Raw genomic sequence first — 16,640 nt, forward strand, 5'->3', positions numbered from 1 at the left:
TATCAATTGGACTCAAGATTACAACTCTCCATTAACATTAGGCAGGCATCAGAATTTTCCTTGTTAAACCACCAAACCGCATGTCTAAGAAAACAAAATATCAAACCATTAACCTTGTGGATGGTAGAGCCCTCTAAAAGACTGAATGTGTTTTCCACGAATCATCTCTAACCATCTATGTAACTACAAGTGCTAGCTTATAAACAAATCTCTGAAAGCAAAAACCACCCTCCCCCTAAAAATAAATAAATAAATAAAAACCCAACCAAGAAAATTAATCATAAGACAAAGTAAAACGAAGTAGCACTGTTTTAAGAAATACAAAACAAAGACAACCAGAAGCTATTGTAAAAGATAATCTCTCAATTCTCGATCCTGAATTAAACTGGAACCCTGCCTAACTAACTCTTCAGCCTAAAACCAAAAAAAAAAAACCCCATATCCATATGCTTCTTCTATCCCTCAATTGAAATTCATCAACCCTTTCTTTCTTATAATATGAGGGTTTTTTTTTTTTTTTTTAATCCTTTAATACCCGCGCGCGTGTGTGTGTTTTTACATACATCAATTATTGAAATCAAAATTTGGTAACCATGAAAACATAGTAACCATCTGGGAAGCCTTCCCTTCTCAATCCTCCGTGTAAATGGAGATTTGGAGAGTTGGTGCAACGCCCTACTCATAGTATCGTTGCCTAAGCCCCTAGAACGAAGCTTCTTACGTCGGCGGGTTGGCTGGTCGTCCTCCTCACCGGAGGACGTTGCACTGGTGGGAGAGCGCGACCTTGAGCCGTAGCCACCTCCCCTATCCTCCTCTGAGGAAGAATTAGATGAGGACGGTGAAAACCTACGCTTGGCACGACGTAACTTTCTCTTCAAACTATGAATTTCCTTCTGCAGGGATTTAGAACCCTCATCGTGGGTGGTGCTACCCCCTTCATGAATATGGCTAGCGCCTGGGTACTCTGTATGGGCACTTCCCTCACGATCCCTTCGACGTTCAAGACGTTCGAAATGATCTTCCGGTTGTGATCCTTGTGATTCTGCATGGTGAGAGCCTAAGCCTGCCATAATATCCCTACCTCTTCTAGACTAGATTTCCCACAGACGACGCCAATTGTAAGTGCACAATTGCACCTGGCCCCAAGGACAGTTACGGGCTCAGGCCCAATGAGCCTTAAACAATATGAATTTGTAGAGTGTGGGCTTGAAACCCAGGTTAGAAGTGTTTGAGGATTAAATGACAAACCAAAGATTGCAAACACTTGGAAACAACAAGGAATATTGTAAATCGACCTTCTCGGACGTAAGCCGAGAGTTGTTCTTATATTATCTCTTTCTCTTTTTCTCTTTTCCTTTTTAGATTACAAAAAAGTGAGTCCCCTTTTCTTGTTCTAGATTGCTCCTTAAATACTCCTCTTTTTGATACTTTGTACACGTGTTGCCCCAACTTCCCCTTAGCCTAGATATTTCTTTTCTCAGTGCCTTTGAATAGTAACCAGAAGTTTCTCTTCCACAGTTCAGGTGTCACTTCCCCATTAATGCGGCCAGGATAGTAGGTGTAGGGTTTTTAATGTGGAGGTGGCAGCCTTTATCTCTGATATTTCTCTAACACCAATGCTTCTAGGACAGTCAAAGAATCACCCCCTTTAACCATCGGTCTTGACCGTGTCATTCCCTAACCTTTACCGTGAAGTCCTTGGTTCTCCGGTGTCCGTCCGAAGGGAAATTCATCCTCGGCTGGTTCCTCGGATCCTCGGCGTATGGGCCGACCCGTAATACTAACAAGTTCTAAACCCAAGAGCAGGTCGGCCTTCCTTAGCATGGCCCAAAGACCCACATTCCCATCAGGGTCTTTTTACTCCCCACACCAGTAATCAGTTTGTGTTTTTTTTTTCTTTTAAATATTTATATAAACTGGTATATATATATTGTTATACTGACACAACAAATTCCACAATATTTTCACAATTATTAAGGTATCAATTTCTTACAAGTCGAAATAAAAAAATAAAATATGAGACTGTGACAACAATTGAAAATAAATGTTTTGAGCAAATGTTACAACACTTATTGTTATCATAATATTTTTACAATTATTGAGATCTCAGTTTCTTATATATTAAATAAAAAATTGCTAAATCCGCAACATTTTAACATTAATTTCACAGTACAAATCATAGGTAAGCTATTATTGATAGATAGCAGTGGAGCTACAGTGCTTTTGGTTTATTCAACTAGCACTGTAGCTACATTGCCTAATTTTTTTTTTCCAGTAATCAGTTTGTGTTTTTTTTTTCTTTGAGATATTTATGTAAACTGGCATATATATTGTTATACTGACATAAACAAATTTCACAATATTTTCACAATTATTGACGTGTCAATTTTTTACAAGTTAAAATAAAATAATAAAATATGAGACTGTGACTAACCACAACTGAAAATAAATGTTTTGAGAAATGTTACAACACTTATTAGTTTCTTATAGATCAAATAAAAAAAATGCTAAGTTCACAACATTTTAACATTAATTTCTACCGTGCCTAAAGTTTTTTTTCTCCCAGTAATCGATATGTGTTTTTTATTTTTCCTTTTAAATATTTATGTAAGCTGACATATATATTGTTATACCGACACAATAAATTTCACAATATTTTTACAAATATTGAAGTATCAATTTCTTACAAGTCGAAATAAAATAATAAAATATGAGACTGTGACCAAGCACAACTAAAAATAAATGTTTTAAGAATAAAAATAACAATGTTATCAGTTTAAAACCAATAATAGCTTGTCATTTAGAATTTGTTCTAAAAATGTTATGAATGTAGCATTTCTTTCAAATAAAATAAAAAAAATATCTATTCAGATCCTATAAATGAAGATATTGTGAAAATATTGTGATATTTTATTGTATTCTTAGACTTCTTTTTTAATATAGTCAAATTAAGTGAACCAAAATTTACGGTTTCACACACAAAATCTATATTAATTTTCTTACTGGTGTGTGCAGCCAACACTGGTGTGTGCATATATATATATATATATATATATGTATATACCCTACCAAAAATCACTTTTTTTCTGTAGACTGACATGTGTTGTCTACATAAATCATGACCTGTCAAGACTCAGGAGCCTGTTAGCTCGGTGCTACTTTGGGAATGGGTGGTGCTTTAACTCACTGTAGCCCCAAAAAATAAAAACCTGACCTAACCAATACAAGGAGTTAAGGACAAGTGTGGAATCAACCAATCAAAGAACTAGAAAAGCAAGATCTTGACCAAATGACACAAGTGTGCCCATTCATGGTCGTTGTTTCAATTATGTTTGTTATGCCGTCAGAATCATTGCTTATCCTTAAGGCAATGAAAAATTATGATCAAAATGCTACATTTGTAAAGATGAGGCTGTCGGTTGCTCTTGCTTTAGTGCCACACCCACAAAGATCATTACCAAACCTACCATTTTGTTCTACCGACTACACAGTACGCATTGAATGCACACGTTTATAACTCAGCCATGTGTGAATTCTAGAGAGAGTCACAGTGGCTTACAAGAAAAGTTTTTCTAGTGGAGCACCGCCCCTTGCAATAATGAGCTTAAAGAAAAGATAATAGTATTATTCCCACGGCCTTACAAGCATTTCAGTTCATGTTTAGAATGAATTATTATTAAGGTGGGTATGGTAACGTTGTTTTAGTAATATTATTTGTATTTTTTAAAAATATGTGTGAGTGAAAATATGTGTAAGTAAAAATACGTGTAATGTTGTTTAAACATTGAAAACTATTGTTTAAACAATGGTGGACGTGTAAGTTAGATTTGAGCTTATTTATGTGAGTGAAATAAGTTATTCAATAGTACATTTACATGAGAAAGCTAGAGAAAATGCAAGGTTTGACATGACACTCAAACAAGAAGAAGAAGCTGATCAAGAAAACAACACAAGATGTACATGGAAAACCCTAGAGAATTTATAAAAAACCATGATTTGAGCAAGAACAAAACATTCTTGCTCAACTTAGCTTGTATTACGTATGGGGAAAGAGATCAGTTTACAATGAGATTGTCTTTTTCTCCTATCAACTCTCTACTTTCATCTCAAAATATCTAATTGATGCATTGGGTTCTTGCTCTAGAAGTTTAGCTGCATGTTCCTTTTGTACTCTAAGGAACACGGCTAGATACAATAACAGGTGTAAAGTCATCTTATTCTCTCTCTTGAGATATTTTTACAACTGTGATGCTACCTGCTGACTAAGGGATAAGAATTGCTTCAATGTGGCACTAGGACCCGTAGGTAGGTAGCTTTGCTACCGCTTAGGAGATAAGTCTTGGACGTTGAGAAGGACATCAGGAGTACTGTGGTTGGTACACGTGTTCCCATGGTGACCATGTCAAGTGTAAATCTTACTTCTTTCCCAAGGCAGTCACGCCTTTAGCACTGACCAAGAAAAAATCTTTTAGCCATAACCTACTCTCCCTTGCCTCACAGTTGCTCCACGTGTAGAGTCTAGATTCAACCATTTGCGTATTCTTCCATGCCTTAATGGCATTATGTATAAAAGGTAAAACAAACGGACCCTAATATTTTTGTTAATATGTAACTTTGAAAGTTTTTTTTTTAATATATGATAGAAACAACAATAGGAGATGGGAGATATGAACCAAGGAGAATAAACAATACTTTTGATCTACAAAATGATGACAATCCTCTATGGATTGTAGTTTTTAAGTTAGAGAATCTATTTCCTACAAAATGACAAAATGATGGAATCCTTAATGATATGCATTGTATCATTTTATACCAAATTCTATCCCATCAAATAATGAATGATGAGTAAATGAAAAACATGTTTTGCTTTAACAATACTTCAAAGTTCAAACTAAATTCACAACTACACTTTTATCTTCTTCTTCTTCTTTTTTCCCCTCAATAAATAGGAGTACGAGATTTAAAATTAAATTCTATGTAGTAATCAAATCAAGTAATATCATTTAGTTACAAGACTCTTGACTGCACTTAGGACCAACCCGATGTATTTTGGGGTCTAAGACAATAACTAAATTAAATCATTTTATATAATTAAATTTCAGTTATATAATTTTTATTTACTTAAAATATATTCTTCTGGCTTTTTAAGATGCAAATTTACTAATTAATTTTTTTTAAATTTTTTTACTAACATCTATTTTTCATTTAATAATATGATTAATCCACTTAATATTTCTTTTGATATAGTCAATCTTCTACTCATATATATGATTTTATCAATTTTATTTTTGAAAAACTTCTTTGTACGTAAGCAACAACAACAAGTATTGTTAATAAAATTCTATAAGCCATATATGCATTTAAAATAAAACCTAACATTTTTATTATAGTTTTACTTAATAATAATTAGTTTTATATATATATATATATATATATATATATATATATATATATATATATATATATATATATTCGTTTGACCTTTTCTTTTGTACAAAACTTAATTTTTGTTAACAACTAATATATTCCTTAAAAAACAAACGACTGAATGTGGAGCACATTATTAAGAATTTGAAATTTATTAATTAAAAAAAAAAAAAAAAAAAACCCAAAGAAAGAGATGTGGACAGTGGATGTGGACCACTATATTACTACTTTTTTTTCTTCTTAAAAATAATAAATAAATAAAACCGATTCTGATAACTAACTTGTGAATGGCAGGAGAGCTACATTAAAAACAGTGAATGCAGTCCATGCAGAATGTGTGATGTGATCTGTGTAAAGCTATTGTATAGTGTGACTGTGAAGCATAGTTTGACTCTACCACCAAAGAAATAAAGACAAATACAAACTAAAAAGCTAGTGTACAGGTACAAAAAAACAAGGTTTGAGATTATGTTTTTTAGGTCTTTTGATTTTAGAATTCCTTGCATCAGATTATATTGTTGGTTCCAATTAATGGTTGGCTTGCATTGCATTCTCAAATTTATCGCGTACAATTTAACTTTATTATTTTTCTGAAGTATAAAACATTGTATATAATAAAGCATTAAATGCACCACTCTTGTGTCATTTGTTAACAAACTCTTATATTTTTTTACCTATTGCCTAATATTTGGTGGGTGTTTAATCAATATCTTTGGTATAAAGATGTTAAAATTTAGGGGTTTTAGGCAGTGCCTAACTTGCCTAAGGAATAGGCCTGCCTTGCCCCGCTTTTTCGGTTTTACCTTCTACTTATAAGAATATAAGGTATCTTTTACAGAAATAACTCTTACACACTAACACACAAACATACACATATACAATTACTTTTGTGTGTGTAAGCATGTGCGCGTCTGCGTCTTTGTGTAGTAAACACCATAGTTTTAAAAATCGAACCGGGAATAAAACTGTTTTTTTCAAAATTTTCGGTTTTTGACCGGTTTTGAGACATATAACCGGACCGGACTGCACCGGTTTTTCCGGTTGAACCGGTGCATTCCGGTCCGGTTATATGTCTCAAAACCGGTCAATAACCGAAAATTTTGAAAAAAACGGTTTTATTCCCAATTCGGTTTTTAAAACCATGGTAAACACCCGTGTCATTTGCCCATAATTTAAACTTAACTCCCCCGCCGGCCTTGAGCATGATGCTAGTGCTTTCATTCTTCAACAGTAAAATGATGTTTACTGCTCTCTTTTTTCCCAAAAAATAAAATAAAATAAAATTGTGTTTGATTTCAGTAATTAATTTTGTAATTCAGTGGCAATATTGACCTATTCTTTTGTTGGGAAATCAATGCCTATTTTTCTGGTGTAAGGATAAAGTAAAGCTGTGAGTTTTGGAGAAGAAGAGTGCCAAAAAAAAAGTACTATTACTTTTCCTATTTGAATGAAGTGCTCTATGGCTGTATGTATAATGTTTGTATGTATGGCATCGTAACTAAGCGTATATAGCTGTCTTTTCAGTGACCCCACATTTAGAGCGGACAAAATTGGGGTCTGTGATCTGTCAAGACTCAAAACTTCTTTACCCTTTTCTCACTAAACCTCTATATTATATATGTTGAAGATCTTGTCGCCATTGGTGTCACTGAGTTGAGTTCATTTTTTTATGACAGTGAAGGTAACAGATTGTTTTATATGATGCCCATGTTAGTCTTTGTTTCTCTGGTTTTCTTCTGTTACATTTATTTGTTGCATGGGGACCTCAGGACCTGTTTGTGGAAACTTTTGAATTTGTTTGGATGAGTTGGGTCATGGTTTCAGAATTCACTGTGTCAAAATTGGCCTATGTTGTCTCATGTAAGAGTAGTTTTGGATAAGATAGTGTTCAGTTGTTTGTTTTGGACAGTTTATGTATTGTTTTCCTTTGATTTCACGTTTTGTTCTTATTTATAGTTATGAAACAATAGTAAAATAAGTGGCTGTGAGCCTGAGAATGGACTGGGATTGAATGATTGTAATGTGTTATGTGTATGAGTGTATCCATTTTTATTCAATGCAACTTTAACATATGTTTAAGAAACGTCTAGACTTCTATGCTCTTTTGGGATGCCATTTTTTTTAAAAACTATTTAGCTGTATGTTGGCTACAATCTTTGATGTTACAAGTTAGGTACCTTTGTAAGAATTAAACGATACACCTCTCATGGTTTATCTTTTGTATTGGTGAAGGATAGAAAGAATGCAAGTTTTAATCTATGATTTAGAAAGCCTGGACTTTTATGCCTTTTGGGATACCATTTTTTGGACTATTAGGCTACCTATATATAAAAAAAGGACTATTAAGAATTTAAGATGTATGTTGGCTACAATTCTTTAAATGTTACAACTTAGAAGTTAGCACCTATGTATGAATCAAATGATATACCTCTCATGGTTTATCTTTTCTTTTGGTGAAGGATGGAAAGAATTGAGTGAAGGGTAATTATTTCTTTCAGAACAGAGCTATGGGGATGCTTGCTTTTCTTCTCTATGGCCATATACAGTGGTCATCTGCAACAGTTTGGTTCCTGGGTTTATTGTTATTCTTAGTACATAATATTAGTGGGGCTTCATCGGCTTCGAATTACTTGATTGGTCTCGGAAGCTATGACATAACAGGACCTGCTGCGGATGTCAATATGATGGGTTATGCAAGTTTGGAGCAGACTGCGTCTGGAGTTCACTTCAGATTGCGAGCTCGGACATTTATTGTTGCAGAACCTCAGGGGAACCGTCTAGTGTTTGTAAATCTTGATGCCTGCATGGCCTCACAAATTGTTACAATCAAAGTACTTGAGAGATTAAAAGCAAGGTAGACAACTCTGAACTCTCAATATGCTTTAATGTGTGTGTTCTTTTTTCTTTTTTTCATGGCAGTAGTACCTATATGGTAATTAAATAGAATCAATGCTTTTGTGAATATAATCAATGCTTAAATACTAATATATGTCTCCTAGCATTTTGGACTTTTTTAAAAAAAGTAAATTTTTTCAATTCAAATCCTACTGAAAGGACCAGGAATTATATATCTCACCGTCTCCCCCAAAATAAGATTACACGGAGCAAATAAGATCAAATCTATTACAGCAAGACCTACCCTTTTAATTTTCAATTGTACATGTAGGGTATCTATATAAAAGAGGGTATGTACCATAAAAGTCAATTAGAATTTAATCTAAACAATGAAAGAAATTAGTCTTTTTGACAAGCTCCCATAGGCAATCTTTTTTTTTTTTTTTTTTTTTATAATTTTTTTTTCTAAAGTAAAAATCTTACTCTAGCTTAATGTAAACGTATGTGTGTGAAGCTCTCTCCTGCAGAATTGGACCCTGACCTTTGCCCTTTGCATCTCACAAGAACTTGTACTTGTGAAGTGACCATCACGCCATGGGTGCATGGTGCTAGCTCCCATCTGCAATCTGTACTGCAACTTTCTTACTATTTGTCTTCTTTCATTATCTTGTGTAAACACAACATTAATGTTCAACCATTCAAGCGAAATATTGCTTCCTTTGATTAACAACTACCTCTTCAATCCTTGAGAGAGATATATAAAATCATCACTGATTTTCTGAACCACTCTCTGGACATGCTTTGCTTTCTTTCTGAATATTTTTTCATTTCTCTCTTGCTAAATATAGAAATTAGTTGCAAAGATATCCACTCATGCTCTCATACATACATTATTCTTCTCTTTAGTTTTCTGACACTCCAGTCCATTATTCTTCTCTCCTGGAGAATTGGACCTTGGCCTTTGCCCTTTGCATCTCACAAGAACTTGTATTTGTGGAGTGACCATCACGCTATGGGTGCATGGTGCTAGCTCCCATCTGCAATCTGTACTGCACCTTTCTTACTATTTGTCTTCTTTCATTATCTTGTGTAAACACACAACATTAATGTTCAACCATTCAAGCGAAATATTGCTTCCTTTGATTAACAACTACCTCTTCAATCCTTGAGAGAGATTTATAAAATCATCACTGATTTTCTGAACCACTCTCTGGACATGCTCTGCTTTCTTTCTGAATATTTTTTCATTTCTCTCTTGCAAAATATAGAAATTAGTTGCAAAGATATCCACTCATACTCTCATACATACATTATTCTTCTCTTTAGTTTTCTGACACTCCAATCCATTTGTTTGACCCAAGGAAGCTGTTGCCTTAAAATCTACATCTCCTAATGATGTTTTGTTATCTTAGGACATGGGAACCTGAATCCTCCTTACAAATATATCCTTTTCAGTTTTTATTTTTTGTGCTCTAATTGGATTAATACCAATGGCTTGTCTGAGATCATCAAATTTCTTCCTTTGTTCAGGTATGGGGACCTCTATACAGAGCAGAATGTTGCCATTAGTGGTATCCACACTCATGCTGGTCCTGGAGGTTATCTCCAATATGTTGTATATATCATAACATCTCTTGGATTTGTACGCCAGTCATTTGATGTTATTGTTGATGGCATTGAGAAAAGCATTGTACAAGCTCATGAAAGTCTTCGACCAGGGTCAATTTTTGTTAATAAAGGTTAGGAAGGTGACTCAACGTATCTGTACTCTGTGCAACTCTGCAAAACCATATCTGCTGCATAAACTTAGGTGAAAAACTTACCCCTAAAGGTTCATGTTTCACCAAGCTACTTACCTGTAAAAGTAAAAATGGATACAGCTGATGCATATTGCTTGGAATAATGAGAAGAAAAATGTTCTTTCTTACATTTAGGTTTGGTTAGAGGAACATAATTATGATGAAGCAAAGTGGTTCCTCTGACATATTTGCTGAATAAGTACAATAATTTTATTTGGGAAGTATATCATATAATCCAATCCTATTGAGAGATCTGGGCATTGAAGTAAGGGTCCATAAAGCTTTAACTTTATAACTGTGATGAAATGGTGTCTGACTGATTAATTGGTATTTTTTTTTTATTGAACTTTCCAGTTCTCTATGAATATTGGTATTTGTAATCAGCCATATGTGACACTTTCTGTCCACAAGAAATATGCTGTTACTACTTAGTATGTAGTGATGCATTTTGCTCATTCTCTGTGCTTCAGTTTGAGGTAGAGTGGGGCTTTGGTGTTTTTCTGTTTTTTTTCTTATTTGAGATATGTTTTAATGTATTATGAGACTTCACAACTTTAATTCTGGTTTCACAGGGGAGCTTTTAGATGCTGGGGTGAATCGTAGTCCTAGTGCTTATCTCAATAACTCTGCAGCAGAACGGGCTAAATATAAGTATGATGTTGACAAAGATATGACCCTCTTAAAGTTTGTAGATGATAAATGGGGACCAGTAGGTAGCTTCAACTGGTTTGCTACTCATGGAACTTCAATGAGTAATACAAACTCATTAATAAGTGGTGACAACAAAGGAGCTGCAGCACGGTTTATGGAGGACTGGTTTGAACAGAAGGGTTTAAGGGAAGGTTCTGATACACTATATTTCAATAAGTCTGAAGATGACGGAGTCCTGCGAAGGGTATCAACAATAGTTCCTAACCCTAATGAAAACCGTAAGTGAAATCAAGTAAATCATAGTGCATTTTATAAATCTGGTATCCAAAGTTGTAGTTAGGGGGTCATCAAAATATTATGTGCTTTGCTCATCCATGTTTTCATCTCAGAAAAGCCAGCCAGAAATCACTTTCGTCAACAAACATAAAAAAAAAAATCACTTTCATTTAGATTATCTTAACCACAATCTAATTAGCCAAACCCACTGAACATGATTATTATATGTTCAATTTTAATCTTGAAAATTAATTTTAAAATGTCATAAATTTATTTGCTAGCAATTCAACCACTTCATTGTAATGTCGCCATGTGGCAGACTAGGTATCCATAATTTATTTGCATAAATAATATTGCATATATCACACCGGTTTAAAACTTGATAACAACCCACTGAATCTTATACTCTTGACTCCCAACAGAAGTCAACACCGTTGGAGGAACTATCAACAAGACTAATAAATACTCTTATAAGATCTATTTTAATTGGTTCATTCATTCAGAAAATAAGATACAGGACCTATATGCCAATTTCTTAGAATTTGGTAACTTCATTAACAAGCACAGATAGGTAAGGTTTTTGGATTATACTCACTCTTTCAAGTATTGGCTTGAATTATTAAAGTGACGCAAATAGATCATAGGTAGGCCATATTCACAGCGTAACATCTTAGACAAGACCTTTCTTTCATTAGGAAACAGAAACATTAAATGCTTCCAACTTCATTATATACAGTTTGTTTGAAACAGGGAATGAGTTGCTGAGACTTGCCTCCTCCTTTCAGCCTTCTAAAGGAAAGCCTGCAATAAAGAATTTGAGTCTTGCAAGTAGGGTCAGGAATGCTTTGAAGCAAGCTGACAGGCCTCAGTTTGTATCTGCATTTTGTCAATCAAACTGTGGTGATGTGAGCCCAAATGTTCTTGGTGCACATTGCACAGACACTGGATTGCGTTGCGATTTTGATCACAGTACCTGCAATGGTAAAAATGAATTATGTTTTGGTAGGGGACCAGGGTATGTACTTTTAAAATTCTGAAAGTTCTTCAAGTATAACATTCAAATATATTCTTAATTGTTGTTAAAATATTTTTTATTGGTAAATTACACGTGCATGCATGCAGACTGCAGACACACCTGGTGGGTCTTAAATGCATGACCTCACCATCTTACTCTTACAAGGGACCTCATTGGAAATTTTGAACTGATTATGTTCATTTACAGTTACCCTGACGAATTTGAGAGTACTCGTATAATTGGAGAAAGGCAATTCAAAAAAGCTGTCGAACTGTTTGGCAAAGCATCTGAGCAGCTGAAAGGAAAAGTTGATTACCGACATGCATATCTAAATTTCTCCAGCCTTGAGGTCTCACTTCCTAAAGTGGGAGGGGGTCAGGAGGTGGTGAAAACATGCCCAGCTGCAATGGGCTTTTCTTTTGCTGCAGGGACCACTGATGGTCCCGGAGCATTTGATTTCAATCAGGGAGATGATAAGGTATGGAATTGCTGGGACGTGTTTGACCCATATTTATACAATGCCCCTCTGGAAGCACCTACACTGGGAATTGATTCTTTTCTTGGGTACTTCTACAGGGGAATGCGTTCTGGAGGGCGGTGAGGAACTTGATAAAAGCACCGAGTCAGGAACAGGTCAAATGTCAGCTTCCAAAGCCTATTCTGCTTGATACTGGGGAAACGAAGAAACCATATGACTGGGCAGTGAGTACCTAATTTATTTTCCACCTAATATCTATATTGAAGAAGCCTAAAACAGTACATTAACTTTGTGGACAAGCTCTGCATGTTGAAGTGCTCTGCAACTGCACATGTAGGAGGACTAAATTCAATGGCAGTGTCTGGAAATCTCATACTTGTTATCAATATCCCATTTTAGATTTCCTTTTGAGAGAACATTTTGGGGAATCCTCGTAGCAATCTTATTGAATTAATTTCTGGAGTTGGAAATAAGTATTTAATACTTTTCGCCTACTTATGTTTGCATTAGGTTATCGCTCATTAGTGATGGAACAGATTTGGGGCAAACATTAGAGTTTAGTGATACTTTTAGATGATTACTCTAGTATTTTGATCAAATTCCTAGTGATATTCTGTCTGTGGATCAATTAGCCAGTGCTTTAAATTTTTTCAAGTACGGGTTACTAGTGATACTGACATATATGGATTGAATTACTTTTGCAGCCCTCAATACTTCCAGTTCAAATTTTGCGGATAGGGCAACTCGTGATTCTCAGCGTTCCTGGAGGTAAAACTATCCCGCTTTACTCTTAGTACTTCTTCCATTAGAAATTTAGAATTCTACTTTATCTCTATTCACATTTTTAAGCGAATGTTGCTTAGGTATGGAAATTATATTCTTACAATAAGATATTGGGTATAGATTCCTAAGGTTCCAGGTGATTTTATTTCTTGTAGAATTCACAACCATGGCCGGCAGGCGCCTCCGTGATGCTGTTAAGACGGTGCTTACTTCTAAAGGTAATGGAAAATTTGACAGCAATGTCCATATAGTCATTGCAGGGCTGACCAATACGTATTCACAGTATGTGACCACCATTGAGGAGTACAAAGTGCAAAGATATGAGGTTTGTATCTCCCACTTCTCTACTTCCTTGTTGACAACAACCTGGCGTTGTCCACCTTGTGTCCAAACATTTTTGTCTGTTCAGCTATGCAGTTCATTTTCCCTTATTCTTTAGGAGATTCATAAAAGACTATTGAAGAGGTCATCCTGAAGTGAAACACTATTTTTTTCTTGCCTCAAAAAGGATTCCTAATGTTGCATAAATTCTCTTATGACCGGGTATTCTGATTGTCAGGGAGCCTCCACACTGTATGGTCCACACACACTTGATGCCTACATTCAAGAGTTCAAAAAATTAGCTGCAGCTCTCATCAGTGGCCAAGCTGTTGAACCAGGACCGCAGCCCCCAGATCTCCTTGACAATCAAATCAGCTTACTGCCACCAGTTGTCTTAGATGCGACCCCTTCTGGCGTGAACTTTGGGGATGTCAAAACTGATATTCCTTCAAATTCCACCTTTAAAAAGGGCCAATTGGTTACAGTCACTTTCTGGTCTGCTTGCCCAAGAAATGACCTTATGACTGAGGGCACATTTACACTGGTTGAGATTCTCCAGAACCAAAACAAATGGGCTCCAGCTTATGATGATGATGATTTCAGCCTACGGTTTAAATGGTCAAGACCTGCAAAACTTCGTCCTGAGAGCTTTGCAACTATAGAATGGAGGATTCCTGAATCTGCAGTTTCTGGTGTGTATCGGATAAGCCATTTTGGTGCTTCAAAATCACTTCTTGGGTCAATCAGCCATTTCACAGGTTCATCTAGTGCCTTTGTGGTGGCATAAATAGATAGCAATGTACACTGACTGAAGTCATTGTTAGAGTTATCCACGTTCCACAATGGGAAATACATAAAAATGATGATCTTCACTGCTGTTTCTCTGTCATGTAGCTCCTGGAAAGTAAAGGATGGCCAAGACATGAAATGAATATAAGCAGGAAGTTAGAAATTGTAGGTTCAGAGAGAAACCAGCAGCAAGAAATGACAATTTCATTCTCAAGGAAAATTAAATAAACAATTTATCAGCTGTATTCTCTGGCCATTTCTGTAGAGTACATTGATTTATAAGTCTCTTCCAATTACATTGAGAAACCAGCTACAGTCACAAACTATTATATAACATTTTTACTAGCGTTGATATGACAAATTCTTATTGGTCATTTTTGAGTCTACTACTAACATTATTATTTTTGTTTTCCAATAACTACTTACCACATCACTAGTTTGTAAAATAGTTTGTGGTTTTAGCGTTTTAAATTTAAGGAATACATTTGATGGTAGAAATATTTAATAATTTTTTTGATAAGAGATCTTGCAATCTGATAGTAGAATTTCATGACATTAGCTAATCTTCTTGTACTGGATTTAATAATATAAATAGAGGAAGCCATAGGACATGAATGTGGCAGGCACAGAGGATAGGTTCCCTTTGATAACGTTCAAGTATATTTAAGAAAAGCAAATCTTGTATATTGTAACAACATGGCTGAATATCTTCACATTTTTTTTTTTCTGGGCTCAATTTGAAGTCTAGCAGTGGGAACATACCACTAGTTTTGTTTTATATATACTCAATCCAATTTCCCGAGCTTAATTTTGAATAACGTGATGCAAAAGGTCACTGGTTGAGAGAGATTTTCTACTTAGATGGGCATAGTTAAGCTTGATTCTATATGCATGCCCCATTTTTAGGAGTTTCATTGTATACTCGAAAATTGAAGCTTGAAGGTTCATCTCTTTAGGTTGCTCTTATTCAGAGGTCTTTTCCTACTCTGGAAGTGTGAGCTGACTTGTTAGCGTCACTATGATCATGCTCCACTTCTCTGATCCTTGTTTATTTCACAAGCAGTTCTAGAATTACATAAAATGTCATAATTTTTGCCACAATTATTTTACGTATTGGACTATATATCTGAGACTAATTCTGTCACTTTAATATAGATCCATCACTTTTTTTCCACCGTCTCCATGGACAATTGTGGCACTAGTTATGACATTTTATGTGATCTTCCGTCATTTAACAGTGATCAAGAACCATGTCATGCAAAGAAGTAACATTTTTTCTGTAGACTGACATGTGTTGTCTACATAAATCATGACCTGTCAAGACTCAGGAGCCTCCTAGCTCGGTGCTACTTTGGGAACGGGAGGTGCTCTAACTCACCGTGGCCCCAAAAAAACAAAAACCTGACTTAACCAACACAAGGAGTTAAGGACAAGTGTGGAATCAACCAATCAAAGAACTAGAAAAGCAAGAGCTCGACCAAATGGCACAAGTGTGCCATTCATGGATGTTATTTCAATTACGTTTCTTATGCAGTCAGGAAACCATTGCTTATCCTTGAGGCAATGAAAGATTATGATCAAAATGCTACATTTGTGAAGATGAGGCTGTCGGTTGCTCTTGCTTTAGTGCCACACCCACAAAGATCCTTACCAAACCTACCATTTTATTCTACCGACTACACAATACACATTGAATGCACACTTTATAACTCAGCCATGTGTGAATTATAGAGAGAGTCAAAGTGGCTTACAAGAAAAGTTTTTGTAGTGGAGCACCGCCCCTTGCAATAATGAGCTTAAAGAAAAGATAATAGCATTATCCACGGCCTTTGAAGCATTTCAGTTCGTGTATAGAATGAATTATTATTAATATTTTTGCTAATGTATAACTTTGAAAGTTTTTTTTTAATACATGATAGATACAACAATAGGAGATGGGAGATACGAACCAACGAGAATAAACAATACTTTTGATCTACAAAATGATGAAAATATTTTATGGATTATAGTTTTTAAGGGAAAGAATCCATTTCCTACAAAATGACAAAATGATGTTGTGGGGATTATAGGTCTAGGAGTACATATATATGCATATACTGGATGATTACAATAGAATAAAGATGAAGCAATTTTATAAAAGGTAAATCGTCCTCGGACCCAATCCGAGGGAGCTAATTCTTATCTATATATCTCACTTAATGACAGATTACAAATATTGTTCCTCAATCTACAGTGTTTTTCTCTCATTCTTTTCCGATTCCCCCCT

At 35.2% G+C, this 16,640-nt stretch overlaps 1 protein-coding gene across 2 annotated transcripts; it reads left to right on the forward strand.

Annotated features, from left to right (window-relative positions):
- The first annotated feature begins 6,935 nt into the window (after window positions 1–6,935).
- LOC142610616 (neutral ceramidase 2-like) lies at window positions 6,936–14,748 on the forward strand. Of its 2 annotated transcripts, none has more exons than XM_075782479.1 (10): window positions 6,936–7,108; window positions 7,887–8,281; window positions 9,793–10,001; window positions 10,634–10,990; window positions 11,739–12,003; window positions 12,211–12,481; window positions 12,580–12,705; window positions 13,186–13,249; window positions 13,420–13,589; window positions 13,824–14,748. In XM_075782479.1, the coding sequence occupies exons 2-10, from the start codon at window positions 7,935–7,937 to the stop codon at window positions 14,370–14,372; spliced, it is 2,358 nt and encodes a 785-aa protein (XP_075638594.1). In that variant the 5' UTR covers window positions 6,936–7,108; window positions 7,887–7,934; the 3' UTR covers window positions 14,373–14,748. The 2 variants fall into 2 exon arrangements, with proteins under 2 accessions (XP_075638594.1, XP_075638595.1); XM_075782480.1 differs by lacking the exon at window positions 6,936–7,108 and adding an exon at window positions 7,157–7,287.
- Window positions 14,749–16,640: the final 1,892 nt, after the last annotated feature.

This window comes from Castanea sativa, chromosome 9 (assembly GCF_040712315.1).
Source record: "Castanea sativa cultivar Marrone di Chiusa Pesio chromosome 9, ASM4071231v1".
In the NCBI taxonomy this organism is placed as follows: domain Eukaryota; kingdom Viridiplantae; phylum Streptophyta; class Magnoliopsida; order Fagales; family Fagaceae; genus Castanea; species Castanea sativa.

Bases quoted from the DNA above. Each gene is read 5' to 3' on its own strand.
- LOC142610616 (XM_075782479.1), top strand. From the start codon at position 7,935: ATGGGGATGCTTGCTTTTCTTCTCTATGGCCATATACAGTGGTCATCT. The intron at 12,482-12,579 runs GTATGGAATTGC...GTACTTCTACAG, and splicing joins TCAATCAGGGAGATGATAAG to GGGAATGCGTTCTGGAGGGC. The intron at 13,250-13,419 runs GTAAAACTATCC...TATTTCTTGTAG, and splicing joins GATTCTCAGCGTTCCTGGAG to AATTCACAACCATGGCCGGC.